Source organism: Vulpes lagopus, chromosome 6 (assembly GCF_018345385.1).
Source record: "Vulpes lagopus strain Blue_001 chromosome 6, ASM1834538v1, whole genome shotgun sequence".
Lineage (NCBI taxonomy): Eukaryota > Metazoa > Chordata > Mammalia > Carnivora > Canidae > Vulpes > Vulpes lagopus.
This window is the reverse complement of record NC_054829.1, coordinates 24,107,890-24,132,783: the sequence shown is the minus strand read 5'-3', so window position 1 is coordinate 24,132,783 and position 24,894 is coordinate 24,107,890. Positions and strand designations below refer to the sequence as shown.

At 51.9% G+C, this 24,894-nt stretch overlaps 1 protein-coding gene across 2 annotated transcripts in view; it reads left to right on the top strand.

Annotated features, from left to right (window-relative positions):
* Positions 1-24,894, top strand: part of ESRRB (estrogen related receptor beta) — a 170,864-nt gene that overhangs the window by 42,102 nt on the left and 103,868 nt on the right. The window contains exon 1 of one of the 2 annotated variants that reach the window (XM_041759803.1): positions 20,018-20,335. The exons of the other annotated variant lie outside the window; for it this stretch is intronic. Coding sequence (XP_041615737.1) covers positions 20,286-20,335 — 50 coding nt within the window. The 5' untranslated portion in view covers positions 20,018-20,285. Of the gene's footprint in view, positions 1-20,017; positions 20,336-24,894 lie in introns of those variants that run through there. 2 annotated transcript variants of the gene reach the window in all.

Genomic DNA, 24,894 nt, shown 5'->3' with positions numbered 1-24,894 from the left:
GAGGACCAACTCCAGTGCGTGGCACGTGGTGACAAATGGGTAAGGTTAGTATTTTATTAGGATCACTGGCGAGTCCCCCGCCCTGCTTGCTCGGAGCGGGATGGTTGGAAACCCCTCCCCCTCGTGTTGCGCCGACTCCGGGGATGCAGGCGCTCGCTCGGGTCCGCGCACCTGCCCACCCGCCCCGCGCACCTGCGCGCCCGCCCCGCGCCCGCCGAGCTCCGCGCTCTCCGAGACCCAGCGCGCCCTCTGGTGGCGCTCGGCCGGGCGGCGGCGCGCGGGCGGGGGCGGGGGCGGGGGCGGGGGGCACTGCTGCCAGGCGGCCCGCCCAGGTCGCACCCGGGCTCCGGTCCCAGGCGCCCTCGGCCGTGGGCCTGCTCCCTGCGTGCAGTCCGGGGGAGAAGCTGCCTCCCTCGGCGGCCTTCCCGGCGAGCGTGCCGCGGTCCCGGAGAGAGCGCCGGGCAGGAGCACCTGCTCGCCTGCTCCCGGGGATGCCAGGGTCGGCCCCCGGTGCCCGCTGCAAGGAGGGGACAGGGCGGACGGAGAGCGGCTCTTTTCGCTGCCCCCACCCTGCTACTGTTCTCCCTCGCGTGATGCTGAAGCCGCGTGGGCCCCTGAAGGGCCTAGGATGTGCGCTCGCTGGGCCTGTTTGAAGGCTCGCACGCTGTATCTTGGGCTCACCAGCTATTTCCAACCGTGAGGCTGGAGGAGGGGGTTCGGGCTGCGAGGACGGGTTTGGCATCTTCAGCAGCAGCGTCTCTAACGGTATTAGAGACCACCACGCCCCGGCCAGATACTGTTCTAAGTGCTGGATGTGGGGGCCTTCTTTTGCTCCCACTGCAGTAGGACCCAGAGGCACAGTGGCCCCTCGGAGGGAATGGAGGTTCAGAGAGGTACCTCACTTGTGCAGAGTGCGGCAGTCTGGCTCCAAGCTGATGTCTCTACCCCCCTGACCATCCCCCGCCCCCGGGGGCGAATTCTCCGTAGTTGGTCCTGCTCCCCTGCCCGTGTATCTGGGTGCCCTGATCTCCCATCGAAAGTGCCCCATCCTCATGCCCAGGATGCCTGCTTGGCAAGCTCCTCTGACTTCTCTCCTGCCTCTCTGTGGCCTCCAGGACCCCCATTCCCACCCCATCTCTCCATGCACCTGTCACCTTTGGTACTTTGCTAGCCTCTGCTATGAGGCCATGGGCTTGCTGACAGCTGGGGTCGTTTGCTAGGTGTCTTTGCTCCCCCACTGCTGAGCGCAGCAGTGGGCACACAGCAGGTGCTCACTGGGTGGAGCCAGGTTCCGGCAGCACCAGGCTTTTTCCAGGGACATATCCTGCCTTCTGAAGTGGGGAGGTAAAGTGCATCAGTCCCACCTTAGAGATGGGAATGACAAGGTCACAGGGGTGAGGGGTTCCGCCCACTGCACAGAGTGGAGCAAACAGGAGATGTTCTCACATGGTCCCTTGTTCTGTGCTCAGCTGCCTCAGGCCGGAGACCCCTGGGGGACACCCCATGAGGACCTGTGGCATGGGTCATGGGGGTGGAAGCGTAGGGGTGTCTGTGCAGGGAGATCCTGTGCTTTATCTGCAGAGGCCACGGAGGAGAGAATTTGAAAGCAACATTTGTATTATTCTGCAGGGCCTCCCCTCGAAGGACCTGATCCTGGGGGCACCTCTTCTTTCTGGGTGTGTCTCTTTCCCAGGCAGCCTTCTTTGCAGTCTGAGGCAGTAGAGACCCTACCAGGCGCGGAGGTGCTGCTCCCCAGAGGCGGCTGGCGACCCAGAAGGCAGAGTGTGTGCCTGTGCAGGGCCTGGTGTGCCCTCACCCCTTCCCCCTTAGTGACTGCGATGTTTGCCTCACTCCCCACTCACCCCCCACCACGGTTGCCAGCCCTCGTGGTCCAGTCCAAGCCTCCCACTCCCCTTCTGGCCCACTCGCACTGCACCCCACTGAGCCCACTAGCCAGCTCACAGGGCACTCGGGTCTGTGTCAGTCTGGAGCACTGCAGGCAATTCTCACACCAGCCCTCTCGCTCCTGCCGGGGCGAGCTCTTCTTAGGGAGTATGATCAGGTCTTCTGTTCTGTCTGCCAACCCCTCAGTGGCCAGCACAATGCCAGGAGCTAATAGATGCTCCATTGGGGTCTTCTCAGAGTCTCAGTATCCTCCTCCGTAAAATGGGGACATATTTCTGCAAGTATGAGACCATGTGTCCGAGTACCTAGTACAGGGGCCATCACCAGGGAGGCAATTACTCAGTGTTAGTTCCATGTCTTCCCCATCAGCACAGGCCCCCCTCAGCCCCCGACGTCCTGTTTGGACTGGGAATGACCCATGGTGAGTAGCAGGTGTACTCTTTCCCTCCTCCCTAGACTCAGACGACAGACCAACTGTGTTCAGAGGTCCAAGGCCCTCTCCTCTGGATGCCGGTCCCCCACCTCAGAGGACTGGCAGGAATGGGCCAGGACCTCAGTGGCTCTTGGTGGTTCCCCCAAGACCCATCTGTAGCCCTAGGAGCCAGAAGTCCAGGTTGTGGGAGTGGCTGTCATTGTCTTGACCTGTTCCAGAGTCTCTTGCCACCTTCTCCACAGGTGACTGATGAACAAACGTGTGGCGGAGTTGGGGACAAGGATTTCCGATTGGGCACTCGCTATATTTGTGAGCGATGGCACAAGGGCACAAGCAGACCCTTTGTACCCTTTCTCCACCTGGCTGTGTCTTCAAGCCAAAGCACTGGTTCCCACAGTGTGTGCGGGGGCAGGTTTATTGAATGTGATTCTCTTAAGTGTCTCCTTGTATTAACTCACTTAATCTGTACATAATCCTAGGAGCTAGGTACAGTATTTCCCACATTTTATAGACAAGATAACTGAGACAAACTAGCTCTGGAAACTGTGCCCCCTACCATGGCTAGACCATGTCTCCAGGATGCAGACAAAACATTTTCATGTAAACCCCACAGCCTGATTTCTTCTAGCCCCAGCCTGCTTTTCTGGCCCATGTCCAAGTGGGCCTGCCAGTCTCAGACAGCCCCATGTGAGTGCTCCCACCCCAGACCTCCCAGCTCTGAGCTCGCTGCAGACTCATCTTATCCTCCTGGCCCTGCCCAGCTTTCAAGGGGAAATGGCAAGGCCCCTGGAGAATGGAGAACAAGCAGTGCATGAATAAATAGCCACTCCTGTCCTGCCCCATCAACGCATGGCCTCTCGATGGCTCTGGGCAGCTGGACTCTCTGTGGGTTTGAACTCACTCTTACTCTCTTATCCACACTGTACCCCTCCACCACAATTCTCATTTCTCCTGAAGACAAGAGGGGCTTTGTTGAGCCTTTGGCTGGCCATTAAGAGCTTCTTCTGGGGATCTCTGGGGAAGGTTTACATTCTCCTCGAACCACCCCCAACCCCAGGGGAAAGTTGTCCCAACTCCTGGCTCCTTCCTGTTGTCTGGCCATGCTGCAGCCCAGCTCATGTGGCTAATTTACTATCATTCTCCACCTCTACCCAAAGAAGCCAGAAGTATTTTTCTGGGCTCACAGGAAGATGGGATTCCAGGATTCTAAGATGCTGGGAAGAGCTCAGAGATGCACAAAATATTAACAAGATGTGATGGCAGATGAGTTTGAAAAACAGTGTAAGTAATAAAGAGGTCTAATAAACCGTGCAGGGCCTTTGACTCAGGAATTTCACTTCCGAGAACTGATTCTAAGGAGATCATTCCAGGGAAGAAGAAGAAGGAAGCATGAGGTCCAGAGAGGTTCACCGCAGAGGTGGACAATGAGAAGCAGCATAAATATGGGGGCAGAGTGAAATAGGTGGGCGCTTTGGTGCAATGGTGTGATGTGGGGTCCTTTTATTTTATTTTTATTTTTTAAAAAAGATTTTATTTATTTATTCATGAGAGATACAGACAGAGAGAAAGGCAGAGACACAGGCAGAAGGAGAAGCAGGCTCCATGCAGGGACCCTGACATGGAACTCGATCCTGGGTCTTCAGGACCTGGCCCTGGGCTGAAGGTGACACTAAACTGCTGAGCCACCTGGGCTGCCTTGTGGGGTCCTTTTAAATGATGCTTATGAAAAGTATTAACCCCATGGAATCTGTGTACATACAACTATGTAATACATACATGTATGCAAAAGTACATAAAATATATGTGCAGAAGGGAATGAGCACAATTAAAATAATAGTGTAAGCAAGGTGATTGCGGACTCCTTCCTTAAAATAATTTTCCTTGTTTAAATATCCCTACAATAAAAAATAAATAAAAGCAGGAGGGCGCGGATAGTGACAGGAAGGGGGACATCAGATTGCCAGCAGTGTTTGTTGTCTTGATCTGGGTGCTGGGTACGTAGATATGTTCATTTTATGAAAATTCAGTGAACTGTACCCTTAGATACGTGAGCATTTCTGTATGTGTACTTCAATCAGAAGTTGAAAGATAAAAGGAAAAAAAATGAAATCTTAAAAACAGAAAGGTGATCTCCTTGTGTTCAATAAGACACACTGTGAAATGCAGCCTATATGATCAGTAAAGGGTTTTTTGCCCCTAAAATGTATTCTTATTAAAAATTAGTTATGACTGTTTTCAAAAGTCCTTTTGTCTGGGCTTGTTTGAAGACAAGGGTCTGGAGACAGGGTCTGCAAGAAGATAGACTTATAATTCTTAATATTTGAGAAACCTTTAAAGTAGTGGTTTCAAAACCTGTGCATGCATCCAGACCTTCTGGATGACTTGACTCCTTGTTAAAATACAGATTGCTACCCCTGCCACCCCGAGTCTGGCCTGGGCCCAAGACTTAGCATTTTCAACAAGTTCCCAGGCAATGGCGATACTGCTGGTCTGTGGAACCCAGTTTGAGAACCACTGCTCTGAAACAACCCCCTAGAATCCCACACATGATGGTAGGATAGGACCATTGCTGATGGATATCGAGGCACAGTCTTCCTTCTGCAAAGCCAAAACAGGTGCTAGGTCTTGATAATAATAATTCTATCATCCAAGAAGATGTAAATGCCCATGATCATCGGGCACTCTGCTCTGTGCAGAACAAATTGACTTAGACCGGCCCTGTTGATGCCCTCCAAAACTGTTGCCGAGGCTGGTACTGGTGCTGCCAGGTGTGAAAGGGACATAGAGGCAAAATTCCTCGAGCGTGGGGAACGTACAGAGTAAAACTCTGGCATTATACCTTTAAACACAAGCGAGTGCTTTTTGAGGGGTGAAGAAATAATAAACATTTATTGGGCGATTACTCTAGGCCAGGCATGAGACCGAGTGTTCTATATACCTTGTCTAGTTGTAGACAACATCCTCAGAGCCACCCCCGGAGAGTCCATACAACCATTATCTCCATGGCCCAGAGACTCCGAGGGTTGAGTAGCTCATACACGGATGGAAAGCCACGTCCAGAGCCTGGGGCCCAACCCAGGTAAAACTGATGGACGCACAATCACCCTCTCTTGGAACCACTTGTGGAAGTGGCCAGAGGAGGAGGGAGGCCAGGCCTGTCTACGTGGGCAGACTGGGGAAGGGATGGCTTCCCTGGAAGAGATGGTGAGGAGGTAGGCCAGGGGCACGGTAGGCATGAGGAGGGAGGAGGAGGAAAGGTGTGAGAAAAGATCCAGGAAGCAAGGTAGCATGGGCTGTATTTGCCGAGCCCCTGGGAGCACAAGACAAGCATCTCACAGAAGCAGAAGCCCCAAAGCCTCACTTGTCTGCAGATCCTATCCTCAGCTGCGGCTGGATCCGGGGCCTTCAGAACTCTGCAGCTCCTTATTTTCTGACTGTCTACAAGGGACTTAATAGAAAAAGAAAAATGAAGAGGGTAAAGGTGCCACTCAGGTAGCCCTGTGGGCAGGATGGGGGCGGGGCTAGTTTTTAGCCACCTGAGGGTCCTGCTGCCCTGCCTCGGAGGCCTCCAAAGGTTGCTCCTGTTCCCTTCCCTGGGGGAGCACAGCAGGTTGAGAGTGCCCTGCTGGCAGCTCGCAGCCCAGTTGCACCATCCCGTTGCTATGCTCCGTGTTTGGGATCGTGTGCGAGGGTGCCAGTCCTGTCCCGTGGGCACATCTCGAAGCTAGTGTACCTTTGTAGGGCTCCTGTGGGTACCCCTGGGTTTCCTCCTGTGCCTGCTTGCTCTTCACTCCTGCTCCCTGCTTCCTCCCCCACTGACTCGAAGATGCGCTGACCTTTGCAGCAGACCCCGACCTGCTGACCTGCTGGGTTGCAGACTGAGCAAGTGGAAGAATAAAGAGGGAGAGCTGCCTGTAAGAGGCCGGAAGCTCTGGAGATGGAGAGGGCAGGAGAGGGTCCTGGGCAGGCGTGCCTAGCTTTAACACGGAGCGGCCCTGCCTCTGGGAGAGCATGGCCCGGAGCATGTCCTGGGCGCTGACCACAGTATTAACAACTCTCCTGAGGGCAGAGGTGACAATGTGGGGCAGGGGGTTGAAAGTCTCCCTTTCTTTTTCACAGCCTATATCGCTGTGTTAGGCACCTCACCAAGCTCACTGCTCTGCCACTGCTTTAACCTAGGGCTCTGTTGTGTTCGTGGACGCTGAGGATAACAAGACTTAACAGATGATAAAGATGTGCTATTGCCCTGTCCCACTGAGACCAGGCCCTTGCTTACCTTTTGGGGCTGTTCCATCTCAAACTCCAAGGACATGCTATTAATCTTCACTATCTTTTCATTCCATAAGCCCCCCCACTAAGAAGGGACCCAGGAGTGTCACACAGAGGGTGGATTGACTTTATTTATTTCCCCCTTGCCAGATGGAAGGCACTATTCTGCCTCTGATCCTGAGCTAACAAGATCCCTGAGACAATATCCAGCGAGGGCTTTGAAATGGCAAAATGGCAAGGCAACTTACAGACAGCTTCCACCCGCGCTTAGAGAGGCTGCCACCTGGTTCCTCTTGCAGACATTGGGCAGGGAGCTCTCTCACGCTGTTGGTCGTAGAATCATAAAAGGACACATTAGGGAAGCCAACCCTGTGTTTTCATTGCACTGTACATTCCTACAACCAGAGATGGTCCCAACACATCCCAGATGTCTTAGCTGCCCAGTGGCCATACAGGTGGGCTCAGGGCTTGTATGCCGCTCTGCTTGGGCTGTTGTCTGATGCTATTCAATGTGGCTGCATTAAAGGGTCCCCAGAGAGAGGAGGCTGGGGTGTAAAGGGGACCTCAAGGTAGTTAGCTTCCTCTCTGCCGCAGCAGTGAAGTGAGGTGATCTCCCACCAGCTGTGGAAGATTAAAAACTCCTTGTCTCTCCATTACCCCTGAAAGATTCTTTGAGGGAAAAAATGGCCAGTGTTTGGATTTTTATATATTGATGACTCTAACTCCAAGATTAAGAAATGGAAGTAACATGCATACTTCCGAGGGGTGTCTGGGCAACACCTGATGTTATTAATAGGTGTGTAGGAGAAGGGAGGATTTCCAAGGATGGAATAAGCCTGAAGCTGCAAGAATGGCCATTCTTCTAAGCCCTCTTGAAGAACTCAGATCCCAGTGAGCTGTTAGGTCAGCATGGGGTTCCATGTTTAAATCACAACAAAGACTCAGAGCACGCCCAAGCGAATCTCTCATGAGTGGTCCTGTGTGGCTTGACCATAACCTTGCACGAGCATCTGCAGCTCACCATGATGGGCCAGGCATTCGGCACTTGGGTTATGAGGTTAGGGAGCTAACGGTGAGGTGGGCAGAGGGTGGCCGGACCCTAAGGAGCCATGCTGCAATTATCGCCAAGAAGATGCTGCTCCACATCCACGGGGATTTGGAGATAAGATGGGACAGAGAAGGAGCAGGAAAATTGAACATATATGGGTTGTCACAGTGGACAAAGTCAGCCACTGGCTAATGCCTCGGTTGTAGTCTCCCCTCCAGGGGCTGAGCACAATGTGGACGATATGTCATAGGAAGATCACCGTGGGAGGCAGCCTTCCCCTTCTCAGAGTTGAGGTCAGGATCTCAGTTTACGAAAGCATGGAGTGGGACCAGAGTGTGCTGACCAAATACTATGTGCCAGGCATGACGCACAGTACTGTATACACACTACCCTGCAACAAACCATTGTAAGGATTTAAGGAAACTGAACAGGGAGGAAACGTGTCCCAGAGTCACGAAGCTGATTATAGGCAGAGTGAGGATTTGAGCGCGTCCGCTCTTCCTTAATTTTGCCAAAGCCTCTCAATTGCTCCCCCCCCCCACCACCAGGTACTTGCAACAGGACACGTTTACCTAGAGACATTCTCCCATTGGCACACAGAGTGTTCCTTATAATTCACAAAGCATTAGTTAGCGTCTTGATTCACCCCTTGTGCTCCCACTCAAGAAAGCATGTCCTACACAAGCGAACGAAAGTGACATTATTAAATACTGTTTAATATCGAGTAGTTCAGGAGAGAGACCACTTTACCAATGTTAATACTCTCAGTAACTGTCTTCATCCTTGATAGGAAATCCACCTGTGTACATCCTGGTGCTGAGAACCCCATGCAGCACTGGCCGTGGTGAGGACTTTGGTTCTCGGTCACAGGGGTGCTGCAAGACCAGCCACCTAAGTAGGGTTGGCCTCTCATTCTGAATGGCAAAGGATGTGGATACAAAAAGCAGGAGTGTTTGGGCAGGTTGCTACTTTTTAACCATCACTTCCTCCCGCATGGTCCTGGGGACTCCAAAAAGAGTTGTTGCCCAGACAACCCTCAGAAATGTGTCTATTGCTCCCATTTCTTAATCTTGGAGGCTTGGTCAAGTTGGTTGACTCGATACTGTTTAGAGAACACTGATTTTGGAGAAACCCTTTTGATTTTCAAAGTGTGCTCCAGGGAGAACTAGGGATTCTATAGAGGTGGCCAGTGGATTTCCTATGGTGGGGGTGAAGGACCCGCTTGCCTAAAGCAGAAAAGCTACTCTTTGGCTGTTTCATATGACAAAACTTCTGTGTACGTTTCCACCTGAAGAAAGACTCTTTGGGGCTCTTTTTGTAAAGTTTGAAAACCATTGCTTTAAAATGATGCTTTTGTGATCCCATAGGTAAAAAATATTCTTGCTTGTGGATGAGTCTCTCTGATGGACCAGCTGGTTGGCTTTCATTAAGGAGTTAAGGAACAGAGTCTCTGGAAAGACCCATCCTTTGCTCCTGGGGCAAGAAATGAGTCTCTTTGCTTGAATGGCTAGTTTAGCTAGGATCCAAGGAATGAAAGGAAATGTGCATTTGTTGATGTTGGAAGAAACAGGGAAACAAAACCAAATCTTCGGTCTCACCATGGCCTTCAAACCACCAGGAGCAGAGAGGGAGAAAGTTAATAGGAAGTTATGGGAGCTCGTTATGCTCCCTCACCTCCCACCTACGGGGAGGACCCTCAGATTTCTTGGGTGTGACTGCAGAAATCATTGAAGCTCATCCAGCTAGTTTCAAAATTGCTGCCCATTTGAATCTGCTCCAACTAAGCAAATTGGCCCTAATGAGGAAATTTTGCTTGGCAGTAGATGGTCTTCCTTTTCATCACCTCCTCCTTCTTCCGGCTGCCCTTCACCTTCTCCGAGTCATAGAAAGTTACAATTTACCCCTTGGCATCATTCCGTAAAATCAGTTGATTTCTTCCCCAATGTTACAGTCCTCACATTTTCTCCCTCCGGCACTGTGAGCACAGCCATCCTTATTTGAAAGAACTTCTCTATTAGGAATGAACATGTGGGGATCCCTGGGTGGCTCAGCGGTTTAGCGCCTATCTTTTGCCCGGAGTGTGATCCTGAAGTTCTGGGATCGAGTCCCACTTCAGGCTCCCTGCATGGAGCCTGCTTCTCCCCCTGCCTGTGTCTCTGCCTTTCTCCCTCTCTATGTCTCTCATAAATAAATAAATAAAATCTTATAAAAAAAAAAAAAAGGGATGAACATGTGTTGGCTAAATATATAAACGTGGGGATAGGCTGGCCTTTAGTGACTTCCCAGAGGCTGTGTTCCTAAAGTCCTCTTACAGATCAGTTGATTGGACCTAAGCACTATTTTCCCAGTTACCCACTGCACCTTGGTTCTCAGGCTGACTTATGAAAGCCTCTTCTTTTGTCATAGGATGCAGCATTGGTATGGACACCATGAAGGTGACATGGAATAGACAGAGAGCACAGGTTTTGGGGTGAGCCAGAATTAAGTTCTAATCTCAGATTGTATTCTGGCTTTTCACACTTCCAGAGCTTCAGTTTTTCTCTTCAATAGATAAAATGAGACGGATGATACGCACTGCAGGTGTAAGGTGGGCTCGATGGCCATATGTGAGGGCAAGGTGGCAGGCCAATGCTGAGCACCTGGCACAGAGTGGGTGCTCAGTACCTGTCCAACCCCATCGCCCTGTTCACCCCTGGTCGTTGAGCCTGGAGCCTCCTAGTAGAGTTGGCATTCTCCAATGAACTATGAAAGAGAGGGAAAGAATTAAAATGTTACAATATTAGTGATGGACCAAAACAGGGCATCAACCAGGGAATAATGAATAAGAAATAGAATTTCTGTCTTCATTGCTGGGATTTGGTAAAAGGCAGAACTATTCAACTGGAGAGGAATGAAGTAGATGGGGGCATGGTGAAGATGCTGAGGGGATTTGGGAGCTCCGGGATGGTTGTCACCGATCTGTTTGGATATGATTTCCCTTAAAACTATCTTAAGGAAATGCGGACCTTGGTCTTTTTCTGTTTCTCAGGATGGCTAGCCCAGCAGGGGATGGGCTGAAACAAGGAACAATCGGACAAAAGGAGGGATGGTGGGCAGACCTTGAATATTTGACACCTGGACCCACTCTTCTCTGTGCAACAAAATTATCCTTAGTATAATCATGGAATAACTAATAGCATTATTTTCCCGATTTGTTAACTTTAAAAACAAACCATAACACTATAGAACACCAAAGATGTTCTACACCAAAGATATGATGCAAACCCAGTGAAACTTGTCACGTGAGGACTATTCTTGAACTAACAAATATCACAACGCATAGTTCCCTTACACGCCTTCAAATGTTAAATGCAAATGAAAACTCCAAGTGGTCACATAGAAGAAAAGGACTGAAGCACTTCAAGTGACTTCTCAGACTTTTTTTTTTTTTTAAGATTTTTATTTATTTATTTGATAGAGAAAGTGCACAAGCAGGGGAAGCAGCAGAAGCAGACTCCCTGCAGAGTAGGGAGACTGCCGTGCTGGGGTGGGGGGGTGGATTGTGACCTGAGTCAAAGGTGGATGCTTAACTGACTGAGGCACCCAGGTACCCCCCTCCTTTTTTTAAACTTTCTCTGTCTTTAGAATCTCTACCACTGATCATTTCTTTTAAATCCACCCATCAAAAACAGGATTGGCATAGCACCACAGACACTCAGACACCCTTGCACTTTCTGTGACTGTGAAAAATTGTGAACCCCACTAGGAATTTACTCTTGAGGACCACCCACCTGCTGCCGCAGCCAAGTACAGCTGTTAGTGTGTGTGTGTGGCTGACTTTGTAACTTCCACACGGAATACAATTTGTATTGAAAACTAGGTAAAGAAAACATGCTAATTTGGAATTTACATATATTATTAAAATGCAACAGCAATCACAACTCAGACCAACAAGAAATTTTCTCAGGGAGAAGAATTTTTCACAGACATTATTTTGACTTGCTGGAGTAAGGTGATGACACAAAGTAGCTTTTACTCAGCTTTAGTCTTGTTTTTACATCTCTACAGATGATGACCCTCTTACTGTTTGCATTCAAGGTGGCCTGTTGCCATTGGTCTACCAAGTTGCTAGCCCAACAGCCATTCCTGCTGCCTCTTCTAACAGAAGTGGATTCGTTTGTCGCTGAATACTAATGTAGCCAGGAAAAGTGAGCCTCCCCTCAGCTTCAGGGAGTGAATGTATTTGAAACCAATCATGGTGATCCATTCCTTCTCTGACAGTGATGGGTTTGGGGTGAGCACATGCCTGGATTCTGGCCAAGAAGATGTGAGGCCAAGTCGGCTGGCCTAGGGATGAGGAATTCTTAGGAGAGATTTTCCTCTGGGCTAAAAGCAAATCAAAACCACCAAGGGAAAAACAAACTAATGACATCAAGATTTTTTAAAAGTCATAAAGGTCAATATTTTCCCCCCAACGTAAGCACACATATGCACACCCTCCCTTCCTGGATTTGGACATAGATGAGAAAGGGATACTGACACCCCAAGAAATATCCTTCCACTGTGAGGGAATGAGGCGAGGGTAAAAGCCAATATGCCAAAGGTGGCAGACCAAAAAGGCGAAACCACCTGCCCCTGGAATTTTGCTGCGTGAGATTGTAGACCTCGTCCGCCTGAAGCCATTGGACTCTTCTGGTGCTTGAAGCCAAAAGTCCCTTAGAGTTGGGGGGGGGTGGTGGTTTATGAGGGGTGAGGATGGTCACCTGACAAGTAGCTGAGCTCAGTATGAAGAAAATCAGGGAAAGGGAGAGCGTCATATGTACTGGGCCTCCTGAGTATGGAAGGAGAAGAAAGAAAGGTGAGTGGGGGAGGGGAAGGGTTGGTTAGCTCCAGATGACACCATTCACCTGAACATTTTGGCAGCCGAATCAGAAGCATAATGTCTAAGTGGATGGTGAGTGGGTGGGTGGAACAGAGTCCATGTGGGCCTTTGTAACCTGGAGGGTCTGTAACTCATGTAGAGACGAGCCATAGCAATCCAGGGATCATTGTGCTCGTTATGCTCCCTCTCCTCTCACCAAGGAAAGGGGTAGTAGATAATAAAATAGTTTAAATTGAGAGAAAGTCAGTGACCCTAAACCATTTGCTGACTGTCTTTATCTGAGCCCCAGTCCCCTGGAAAACAGAGCCTGAGGCAAGCATTAAAATGCTGACACTTCATTTGGAAGGCGCAAGCCCAGGGAAGCTAGAAGGAGGAAGTGAGGTGAAGGCTGATGCCAAGCAGTGTGGCTTGCTGCTATGCTGGCTGCCATTTCCTACCCAGCCTCAGAGAGACTTTGCGGGTTGCTTGGCACTCCTGTCTTTTGTAGAAGGTTTAAACAAAGAAATTACAGCATGAAACAGCAGACAGAGAGCATAAAAAGTGAGGAATTCAGAGAGCTACCCCCTGTACTTCTAGGGTGCATTAGGTGGCCCCTCAGTGGGCCAGGTTTCATGCACTGGAAGTAGAGGGGGAACAGCCTGAGTGGGCTGCTGACCAAGAGAGAGAAAGGGAGGTGGTTGAGGAAATGGAGACAGCCCCTACAGAAAGAGAGAGAGAGAGAGAGAGAGAGATGGTGTCTGGACCCAAGCCTTTGCCCTGCAAACCCATCCCTCCTCATCCCGAGCTTGTCACTCTTTGTGCGGGGCTCAGACACCTGCAGGAGGCCTTTGACAACTTCTCCAGCCCTCTCCAAGTCCTTTCCATATCACCTTTCCAGTCTGCCTTCGAAGCAAGTCCCTGAAGGCTGAGCATAAAATTCCATTTGTGCTTTTAGTAAAGGAGAGTAAAGAGGAATTATTGCTGCTCCTTGCTCGGCTGGGTTTTGTAGAATTACCCCAAAGCAGTGTTTGTCATGCCATTGAGCTGGAGGCCCATGCTTAATATGCTATCTGTTCTGACCCCAGATGTCTCTCTGCATCGCTGCCCTCCCGCCAGCTCTCCTGTGGGCCGGCTCACTCTAGGGTCACTGCTGACAAGTGTGTTACCGGTGTTTATCCATATTAAATCTTGTATCGTTGACTGCCTTTTACCCACCCCTGTAAACTCAATTTGGTTCTTCTGCAGTTTCCCTTCTTGCCTTGTCTTGTCCTTCTCTGGAAGGCAAACCCCCCTAAGTCAGGAGTTCTACCAAAGCTTCACATTCCCAACTGTTGATGAAGAATAAAGATGTTAGCGAATGTCCTGCTACAGAGCTCGGGCCTTCATCTGGAATTGCTACTGACCCGTTTGTAATTACGCCATTCAGAGTTCACCAATGGGACTGGTTTCATTACGGTATACATTTGTGAAGGTAGTGGTTGGGCGGCACTTTCTCATATAAGAACACAGGTAAAAGCTATCATCTCAATCATGTTTTATACAGCGAGAGCACTTTACAGTTTACAAACCATGTACATTTGATTTTTTTCCTCAAACCTAAAAGCATTTGCTGTTTTTTTTCCCCTCTCTCCATAAAGCATTTTATTAGAGCAAAAATAAAATGCATTTTATTCTGAAAAAATAATGAAATCAGAAGCTCCACCTTAATTGAGCCATTAGGAAATGAAAACACATTTGAATGTTCCCAGTTTTGAATTTGGTGTCGTTAATGCTGGGGAGACAAGCTTAGCCAACATGTTTCTTTGTTCCCACTTAAATACTAACCCTTGACATGTGTGTGGTACTTTAGAATTCGTTTTCCCAAAGTTTCATGTACCTTATGATTTCTCTAGGAAAATTATTCTTGAGAATAGAAATGTACGTGGAAGCATAATTTGTGAGTTGCAAAGCAAACTGTTCATTCTTTCTGTGGCCCGTGTTGACCAGGAGGTTTTTGCAGTTAAAACTACCAACAACCACAGAAGGTGTCTTTTTTTCCCAACAATGGGACCCTAGAAACAAACCGTGGATTCGGCTATTCAAAACCAATTCTGTTGTATACTTACATTGATGAAAAAGTCACAAGAAATTGGATGATAAATTAATATGTGACACAGATGAAAATAAGGTCAAAGTTCTTTGTTATAAGTAAAAACCCCACATGCACTGTAATGGAAAATATTTAATTAGATCATTCATTCAATCAATAGCTAGTTATTCAATGCCTCTTAGGTCCCAGGTACTATCAAGGCATATTCTCTGTGTCTGCCCCCCACTCCTCCTCCTCCTCCTTCTTTTCCCCCAGAAATTTGGCAGAGGACAAAGCTATTACATTCCTGATGTGTTCCTATTCTCCTGTCACTCAGAAGGGAAAAAGATCTTTGTTTCTTTGGAGAGACCTATCTCACCTTTCTCATCTCCCCAACTTGCCTGTTCGCTGTAGTTGCCATCTCACACAGGACCTGCAGGAAGAAGGAATCTTTTTGGTAGGCAGAGAACTTTAATATACTATTCAGCTGTGTTGGTGAGAATGGGATCTTGAGACTTAGAGAAAAAAAATGAATACGGGAGCTTCGAAATATCTGGAAGCAATTCCAAGACCCCCGGTAGGGATTTCTGATCATGAAATGGATGGTGGTGGTGAGAGGAAACCCAAGCATTTACTCATCCAAGACATCCCCTTCATACTTTATCTTTGGTGTCATGGCGGCAGCGCTAATATACACGAGCCTTCTTGCCCCAATAATGGGCCATTACAGCTTCAGGAAAAGCCATCATGTTTCCGCAGCATTTATCTGTCAGCAGGAGACTATTATGGGAGCACAAGCCCACATTGTATTAGCGTTATCAGTTAATTATGATCCTTGGGACATGTGCCAGCCAATGGGCTGACGGTCTGCTGACCACCACTCAGGAATATAACCCCACACCCCAAATTCAGGCATGTGAGAAGAGAGGGGGCCCAAAGAGGTATGTGGCTGGGGACATTTTCCCTGGCCAGGAGTCCATGATCAGTGGAAATGGCCTGATCAGTGATGTACCCAGGGATGCACAGGTTAGGCTCACGGTCTAGGCCAGGCCCACCTTAGTCACCGTGGATGGTCAATGGATGCACTTCCTGGACTCGCCTCCCCCAGCCCTTACTCTGGGGTGGATCGGAAACAGGCTTGGATTGTGACTCAGACACTTCCACGGAGACATCTTCTCCTTCCCGGGCCATTGGTAAGGCGTGGCTACCTGCCTTGTGTGTTTCCCAAGGTATCATCTCGCCTGGAAGTGTGGGTTCGGGGAATATGAGGGTGAAGCACTAGGGTGGCATCACCAAACAACCAGTGTCCTACATTCACTCCACTTAAGGAGTCTGTGGCCCACTCTTCAAAAATTCTTGTTGGTTCTTATCTTTTAGTAATGAAGCCATCAGGTCCTCCACTCTCCCGGGGCCCATGCTGAGCTCACCAGCTCCTGCTAAGTCACCCCGCCTAAAAGATGGGGAAAGCCTCTGCTTGTGGTGGGTACAGGACAGCACACCACAGGGAGGGGGTTCAAGAATCTGAGAGACACTGCTTGCTGCTGCCTTATGTGTGTAGAAATGACTGATGTCAGGGGAGGCTGCCACGAGAGGGGGAAGGTACCACCAAGCCTAGGTTCTGCTAACGGTGGAGATTTTCACCAGGCCAGTGGCAAGGGCTGCTGGGAGGGGTGGGGGGACAGCTGCGGAGATCATGGCAAGGCCACTCCGGTGGCTATCAAGGTCCAGGTATAGGCACAAGGACAGCCCATTTTAAGGACTCAGCCAGACTGGGGTGGAAGAGAGCCGATGGTCAGTGTGGATCCGTGTTCAGCTATCCATGACACACTTGGTTGTTTTTTGTACCTGGAGGAGCAGAGTGGGCCAGGCTGTGTCTGGGTATGTTTTCCCACTTATCTGCCAGCTGGAGCATTTCTCATGGTGGGACAGCAGGTCAGGAAATTGGTGTCCACCAACCAAGCAGTGCTTCCTTTTTCTCCCAGGAAACCATGTGGGGACACAGCAGCCTGGTCCCCATCATCTATCAGGTGGAAGTATGTATGGAGGGTGTTGCCGATGGCAATGTCCTTGTTTGGCTTCATATTCCTTAGCAAAGAGCAAGGAATATGAAGGGAGGAATGGGGAGGGAAAGTGAAGGGAGGTCGAGGAATGGGAGGGAAAGTGAAGGGACGTGTGTACAAAGGTTTGAGAGTTGATAAGTAGAAATCCAGGCAGCAAAGATAGGATACCTTGCCAGTTATTCACTGGGTGACCTTGTGTAGGTCAGTTCTCCACGCAGGGAAATTTCTAAGTTTCCTTATTCGTAAAGTCCGATGATGGTTCTCAATGATTCTCCAAGCCCCTCCCAGCTGTAAGGTTCTGTAAATGTAACAAATATCTCTTTAAAGGAGTTTGTTGCAAGAACAAAGTGATTGCTGTCCCCATACACCATTCACAATTACTTTGTCTGATACCTTTCGTCCCAGTTCCCCTTGGCTGGCATGCCTATCTGGGGGTGCCAGTATTGGGACACAAGATAGTAAAGGGGTGTGTGGCTTAGAGCTTGGGGCTCAGGGTGGATTATAAACGGCACCTGCTCTGGGTGAGCGGTGCCACTACGAAATAACTGGTTGAATGAATTTCAGGGTTGGAGGCACCCAAGTGCCTCACCCACTCATTCTACCTCCACCCCTACCCCACCACCTCCACCTTCGTGTTCTGGAGAAGAGACACCTTGGTAAGATCACACAGAGACGTCAGGAACAGATCGTGGGGTCTTTTGCACTCCGGATAGCACTGCCATCTCTCCAGGTAGAGGCATGGGACCAGTCTCTGGCTTGGGGGAAGGAACCCCATCCTCTGTGAGCTGGGTGAGGACAGAGTGGAGAAAGACTGGTCCCATGAACAATGTGGGACCCCATGGGGTTTGCCTGGAGAACCACAGGAAAAGCTGGCCCTGCCAGGCTAGATCAGGTCACCAGGGTCCCCTCGCTGGCCGGCCCTCTTCTCCCCTCCAGCTGGGTCTACCCGGCTCTCTTGCCAAGAAGGGAGAGAGAAAGAACTCTGCCCCTAGGCTATAGGTGAGGCAGCTGGACAAGCCCTATGGAGAAGGAAGCAGGTCTCAGGACCTCATTCCCTCCCTGGAGCCCAGTCAGCTATACCCAGAGAGAAGCCCTCAGTTACTTTCCTCCTTCTGCCTTGGATGCGGGCAGTGATTGTGTGTGAGCGGTAGCCTAGCTTTGAAAGCAACAAAACCTCCTATTTTCCCTCATTTGCCCCCAGCGGCTCTGAATCCACTGACCCGGGCTGTGAAGTTGTCTTTCTTTTCAGGTTCTATCAAGTGTGTTCTGTCTCTAGTTAAAAATGGTGCACCCACACAGAGCAAGGAGCCACGGACCCCATACAACCCAACCCCCTTCTGGGGCGGCCAGCCTGTCCCCCAGCAGGCCCTACCACCCTGCCCCAAACTGCCACACTTCTAGTCATTCAACAAAATAGTTATCAAGCAGCTGCTCTGTACCCGGCACCATTAAGCACTGGGGATTCTCTGGGAAACAAAAAGAGACATGGTCCCTTACCCTCATAGGGCTTCTAATCTAGTGGGGGGTGGGTGTTTCTCATACGGATCCATATATAATCCCGCCTGAATAGCAGGGCTGGCCAGGAGGCAGTGAGTTCTAGGTAGCAGGTACAAACACTGAGGGTAGTAGTATGGCACGGGCTGAGGAGGGGCACAGAGGGACACACAGCCGTCTGTCCTGCAAGGCCTTCCCTGGGGGGCCTCTTTCCCAACTGCAACAAAGGCACACTTGGGTGCTGTGTGCTTGGAGAAGGGGTTTCAGGAGGCTGGACAGGATCCAGAGAAAGCAGTCACTGAGGTCTTGGCAAGACGCGGTGGTTGTGTAGAGGCCACAGTTAATGAAAGAGTCTCCGCACCCTGTTTCCGTCTCTAATACAACCAAGTACCTATGTGATTAAAAAAAAAAAAATCCGGGGCTGCTGGGGGTTCTGCTGACAGAGCAGACATCTTCATCCATCTCTCTGTGAGATGCCTGCCGGAGCCCCGAGCCTGGAGAATCCCATGCGTTCGTTCCTCCACTTCAGCACATATGAAAAATCTCAGCTCCGTTTCCCAGCCTGCACGCGCTTGCATTTATCCAAGTCAAGTATCATCTGTGGCCCTGCTGCCCAAGCCCCAGCCCACCCGCCGCCTGGCCCCTCCCGGGCTTTCTCACCAGCCCTCTCTCCCTGCTTTTATTCCTGAAATGCTTGAATACTGCCTGCAGTTACACTCCATTTAGACCTTATTTTGATGATAAAATTATGTCTTTCCCCCCCCCTACCGCTCATTGTCTTCTGTAGAGTGTAGGAGAATAAGGTGGTGGTCTCTCCTGAGGGTATCCCGCCTCCAGGCCACAACCCCCCCTCCCCCACCCCCCATCCCCGCTTTAAATAATTCTATACCTATCTGCTCCCCACACTCATTTGAGCCATCAAATTATTACCTCTGGGGCTGGCACATCTCAAAAGATGAAAAGCCCCAGAAGAAGGACTGGGGCATAACTTACAGCTTGTTTTGGTACCGGTGGCAGCCCGTCACATTCAGGTTCCTGGAGGGAGCGGCAGACAGGGACACAGGTGTGTTTGTAGCTGGGGATTCAGCTGTGTATGCTGAAGCGCCTGGTTGCAGGGCCTCCAAGTTCATGTGGCAGGTAAGTTGGTTGTTTTAACCACAACTGTATTTTCCTAAGCAGACAGGGATTTATTTGCCCATGTCTGCGTCCTCAGTACATTTCTGAGAGTTGCCAATGACGAGCGTCATTTTCTACATCTAGAGAGCAGTTTTATGGATGCACGTCCTGCATGCAGCCGTAGGAGCGCAGTTCAGGACCAACTGGCCCAGGTGACGCGGTGGGAAGGGAATCTGTGCCTCTCCTGCTCTGACTACGCCTCACCTGCCGCTCTGACCCTTTGCACTTCTGTGCACCAAGCACAGGGCTTGAGGCCGGGAATTCCCAAGGCCCTGGCCTCCACCGGGTGTGACAGTGGAGGAATGTGACTCCTTTTTAATTTGCAAGACAGACCCATTCTGGCTGGGAGAGACAGACAGACAGAGAGGGAGAGAGAGAGAGGTGAGTTTGCTAGGCCTCCCGGTTAAAGGACAGGATGCAGGTGGGGGGAAGATGTCAACAGCACATCTGTCAACCCCCCAGTCCCACTAGCCAGTTGGACAATTTTTTTTTTCTTCCATGGCGAGAGGACAGGCCTTGTGGCTCTCCGGCTCAGTCCTCCTACTCCTCAGGAGGTGGGGACCTCGCCCGAGCGTCTGATTCCACGGAAGTGTCCCCGGCTCCCCCCCTCCCCCCACCCCTGCTCGAGTCTGTCACTTTAAGTCCAGCCCCTGAGAGATAGCCAATAGGAGCCAAACCACACATCAGTCTCCCAGCCTTAAAGCTACAGTAGGGTGAGTGGGCTCCAAGCCGGCGGCGCCCGAGCCGCCACCACGGCTCCGCGTCCCCTCTGCCCGCCCGCGCGTGTGCTGAGTGGGAGCGCGGGGCTGTGCGCAGCTCAGGCTCGGCCGCCCGCCGCCCTCGCGCCCCGCGCGGCGCTCGCCCCCACCCTGCCTTCTCCCGCTCCCGGTGCCCCTGCCCGGGCTCGCACCTCGCCCGTGCCCTTCACTCGCTCTTCCGCCTCATTTCCCCGCCGCCTCTCTCCACCACCTGGGAATGCTAAACCGGGACTGATGGACGTGTCGGAACTCTGCATCCCGGACCCCCTCGGCTACCACAGCCAGTAGGTGCTCAGTTCTGCGGTCCGGGGGGCGGGGGTGTCGGTCCGTCTGCCCTTCTTGCCTGTCCGGCGGTCTCCGTCCTGGGTGTCGCAGTTCCCCTTCTAGGCATTTTGGAAGTGGCAGGAATCCCGGGGGCGCTTGGGGGGGACGTCGGGGGAGGGAGAGGCGAGGGGGCCGCACGCTTCCTGGGTTTCCCTCTCGCGGTGGGGGTGGGATGCGGATGGGGACGGGGATGCGGATGGGGACGGGGATGGGGATGGGGACGGGGATGGGGACGGGGACGGGGATGGGGGTAACCCGCCTCTAACTTTTCCCGCACCCCCATTTACTAAACCCTTACTTTTGGGTAAGAGCCGCGCCTCCCCATTCGCTCCTTCTCTCCGCTCTTCCCCCGCGGCGAGAAAAATATTTGAGTTTCTGTGGACTAGGGAGGAGCTAGCCCGGCACAGGTGCGCGGATGTCGCCAGGATGTCCCGTCCCGTCCCGTCCCGTCCCGTCCCGTCCCGTCCGAGAAAGCCTCCTCGGGGAAGTCCTCAGGACTCGAATGTCGATTTCCGTACCGGGAAACCAAAAACGGTCGGGGCAGGGGGCGAGCTCCAGCGGGCGGCGCGGGCTGGGGAACTGCAGGCTGCGCGCTGCCCGGCGCCGCGGTCCCGCTGGGGCGCCCCGAGGTGCGCACGCGGCGCAGAGGAGCGGGGCGCCCCGAGGTGCGCACGGCCGGCCCGGCCCGGGGCGCAGTCCGCTCCGCACGCCCCGCCAGGGGGCCCGCAGGCCGGAGCGGGGCTGCGGGCGGAGGCAAAGTTGGCTCCGGCTTTGGGGAGGCTGCGTGCGGCGGGCCTGGCGGGGTGGTGCCCGCGCCCCCGGGGCACCGGAGCGCTCGCGGCGCGGGAGCCCCGGGTTGTCCGAGCGCCGTGGGCGTGGGCGTGGGCGGCGGGAGCTGCGGGACGTGGACTCCCAGGCCCCGCGGGTGGCGGGGTCCCGCGGCGCGCCGGGCGCTCACACGGGGGAAAGTGGAGAACCGATCCCCGGCGAGGGCCCCGCGCGCGTCGCGCACCTGCTCGGGGACCCGCCTCGCTTTCCCCGCCGGCTCCTGGGGCCCCGCGTCCGTGCGCCGGCGCGCGCGGAGGGGACGCTCGGAAGGCTTGCAGGGGTAAGGGAATGGAAACTCCGGGTCTCCCGGACCGGCTTAACTTCGTGCTCTTCTTCCTCTTTTTTTTTTTTTTTTTCCCTTTTTCCTGAAGCAAACTAAACTACCAAAGTCAGTGCTGGCTCCACCATCCTTTCATTTTGGGACCCTACCCCCCCCCCCCAAGGAACCACGACATCCCTGGAATAAACGCTCTGGATAACGTGGGGTTCCAGCAGGTGTGCTGAAACCCCTCCCGGCTGCACGGACTGCCTCCGCCCGGTGGACCGCGCGCGAGAGCGGAGGCAACTTCACGGCAGCGGCTCCTGCCGATGACCAGATGCCCCAGCCTCCGCGCTGACCTCCTTGGTTATAGTTTTCGGATTTCCCCGGGACAGAGGGTCCTTTGGGCGCCGCCAGAGTGTCGGAAGGAGGAGAGGACTTGGGATGGGCGATCAGGGGAATCTTTAATTATAATGAATCCAGCTTGCCATCAGCCTGAAAAGTGCCTTTTCGTTCTCTTTTAAAGGTTACGCTGACCCCAGCTGCTGTGGCTGGTGGGGGTGGCGTGGGGATGGGGGTAGTGCCCCACGGTGCTCCTCCTAACTAAGCAGGGGAGCGGGAGCCGCCTACGAAGCCTCCGGGGGGCGGGTGGGTGCATGGGGCTGGGAACCGTGTTGGATGCTTGTGGGGGCATTTTCTCCCATAACATTAGCAAGTACCACAAATATTGGATATTTAAATTATTTAGGCTCCCTCTCTTCAGAGGTGACTTCTTTAGCCGAGCTTGAGATATCTATGTATTTGTCCCTGGCTCGCGTCACAGCCAATAAATATGAAAATTCGTATGGGGGAAGTACATCCTTGGATTATGTTGACCAGAAAAGCAAGGAGAGATGGAGGATTTAGCAGCTGGGTAATCCATCGAGGTGACGGCAACCCTGGCTTGAGGTTGAGGAGAAATATGGGCAAAGAGGGAATGTCAGGGAAGCAGCCAAAGGGGAATGACGGGGCCGAGGTCCTGGGTGTCTGGGAAGGGTCTGAAGTGGAAATCATTTGTGAAGTAAGCCTGACAGTGCTTTGAATTCTCTAGCCTCCCGGGTTTCTTTGCAAAGAATTCACTTCTCACTCCACGGGACACAGGAAAAGCCAGAATTATACCCGCCAACTCTTCGGAGGAACTAAGCGTCCCTATGAGATCCCATTTCTCAAAAGCCCGGGCAGGACATGCTGGGCGGCAGCAGCTTTGGGGAGCTGGTCCCGTGCAGAGATGTGCGCCTCCCGGTGAGGGTTTGCATCTGCTGTGGTGCAGGGGTGCAGAATTTCCAAGGACGAGCGTGTGTGGAGGTCAGAGGCTGGAGTGTGGGGGAGGCGTCTTTCTGACCTCAGCCCCTATCCACCGCTTCCCCCCCCACCGTGGGGGGCTTCATGACATGTAGCTTTAGAGCCCTTGGTAGCAAAGTACCAAACCGGGGAGACTGCATTCTTTGGTTTGTTGGAAGGACAGGAGGAGGAACCATCCATTACCCTTGGTGATGATTGTTCTGGGGGAACATAGACATGAGTGGGTTCCTGTGCTCTCTACACACAGTTTCCACCCATGTGGCTTAGTTGACATTCCTGGACTTGAGAAAAGCCAAGAGCACAGGGACCACAGCTCAGCCAGAAAGAACTCTCTAGCCCTCTTCTCACTTGCTAACACACAGGGAGCATTTTTTTTTTTAATGCTTTAGTGTTATTCTCACTATCCCAGGTGAGAAATTAACACACACGCGTGTGCACACGCGCGCACACACATGCACCCCACACAGATACATCATACCTTCATACCTTTCTCTCCTTCATTTTCATTTTCCTGTAGCCAATTCTGTAGGTGACTCCATTACCATTTCTAATCAATATTTTATGTACATATATAATCAGCCAGGGTAGGAGTGAGTGTGCTGGCCTGTGTGTGCCTATGTACAAATGTGTCCGGGACGCGACCAGCTGGAGACCTCTCGGCGTCGCGTAGGCAAAACCAAGGGAGCGGGGGTGGGGGGGGCTGCCTCACCTACCCTCTGTCCATCTGTCCGATGACCACTTTGCTGTGGTTAAAGAAACAAAGAACAAACTGTCCTGAAGGAAAAATATGTGGGTTCACACGTAGGAAGAAATGCCACATGGTAATTCAGAATCAGTGACCCAGAGAAAAACAAAGGGGAAATTAATTTTTAATGGTACATTTAAAAATAAATCAGAATGAGGACATTAGTCTTGGTTTTCCAAGGGAGGGGCTCTAGGAAATAAACCTTTAATGTGCCTGCCACCCTTCTGGAGGTGTGGGCTGCCGCGGAAGAGGATGGGGTGATGGGAGGCTGGACTTGTTGGTGCCCCAAGGCAATGAGCTAGGAGGAAACGGGTCAGCGTGGAGGGCCCCAGTCCCAGGGAAGGCCCTTTCCAGCTCAGTGAGATCCTGACATCAACTGGAAATTTCCTCTTGGAGCTTATTAGTTCCCAACTCCGTGTTAGAAACAGTCCTCTATTATACCAATAATTAGGAACTATGAAAAGATATTTCGTAAAAGATAGAGAGAGATGAGGAAACACCCTGGCCCACCAAACAGGAACCTTTTCATTCTCCTGATAGGGAGTAATCAATAAATATCCCATTTAGGCTGCTAGAAGAGGGACAGAGGGGACCTTTTGGGGAGGTGCCAGGGAGGTGGCCGTGATAGAGATTTCGTGTTTTGTGGTCCACCCCTACCTTCTTGGGGGTGCCTCCCGTCCTAACCTCCGGGGGCCCTTGTAACTTTGGAGCGTTTGAGTTCCTGATCACTGTACCTTTGACCAAATGTTTTTTTTTTTAAAGATAATCTAAACTCATGGAAAAAGTTTATCTCCTTCTCTTTGGTCCTCTGCAAAATGCCTTGTGTCTTTGGAGCACTTGGCACTGGAAAGATCTGCGGGAGTCGGGCAGGCCACAGGACAGGGTGTGTGAGGGAGAGCCAGCCAGACGGTGTGTGCGTCGGGGTGGGCCGTGGAGTTAGCTGTGGGAACCTGCCGATTCAGGAAACAATTCAGAAGACAGTCGAGCAGTTACACAAGACACAGGACGCTTTTGACGCAGTCCTGCAGTGCCCTTCTCTAGAACTTGTCTTCCCAGATGCCTGAAGTGGCTTCCTTAACATGACTGAAATTATTTGTGGTTCGATCTTCAGGGGAAGGAACAGCATCACTTAGACCATAACCTACTCCTTCCAAGCGATGTCCAGCCCTGAATACCTGAACCCCCCAAGCTGTCACCTTCCCACACCTACCTGCCAGCATAGGTCTCTGTCCATCCCTCCCCCTCCCCAAGTGAGAGACCCTTCAAGGGCTGGACCTGGGTTGGGGGGGGAGGAGGTTCTGCACAGAATCCGCCAGAACAACTCACAGCTCCACTGGGAGCTTGTC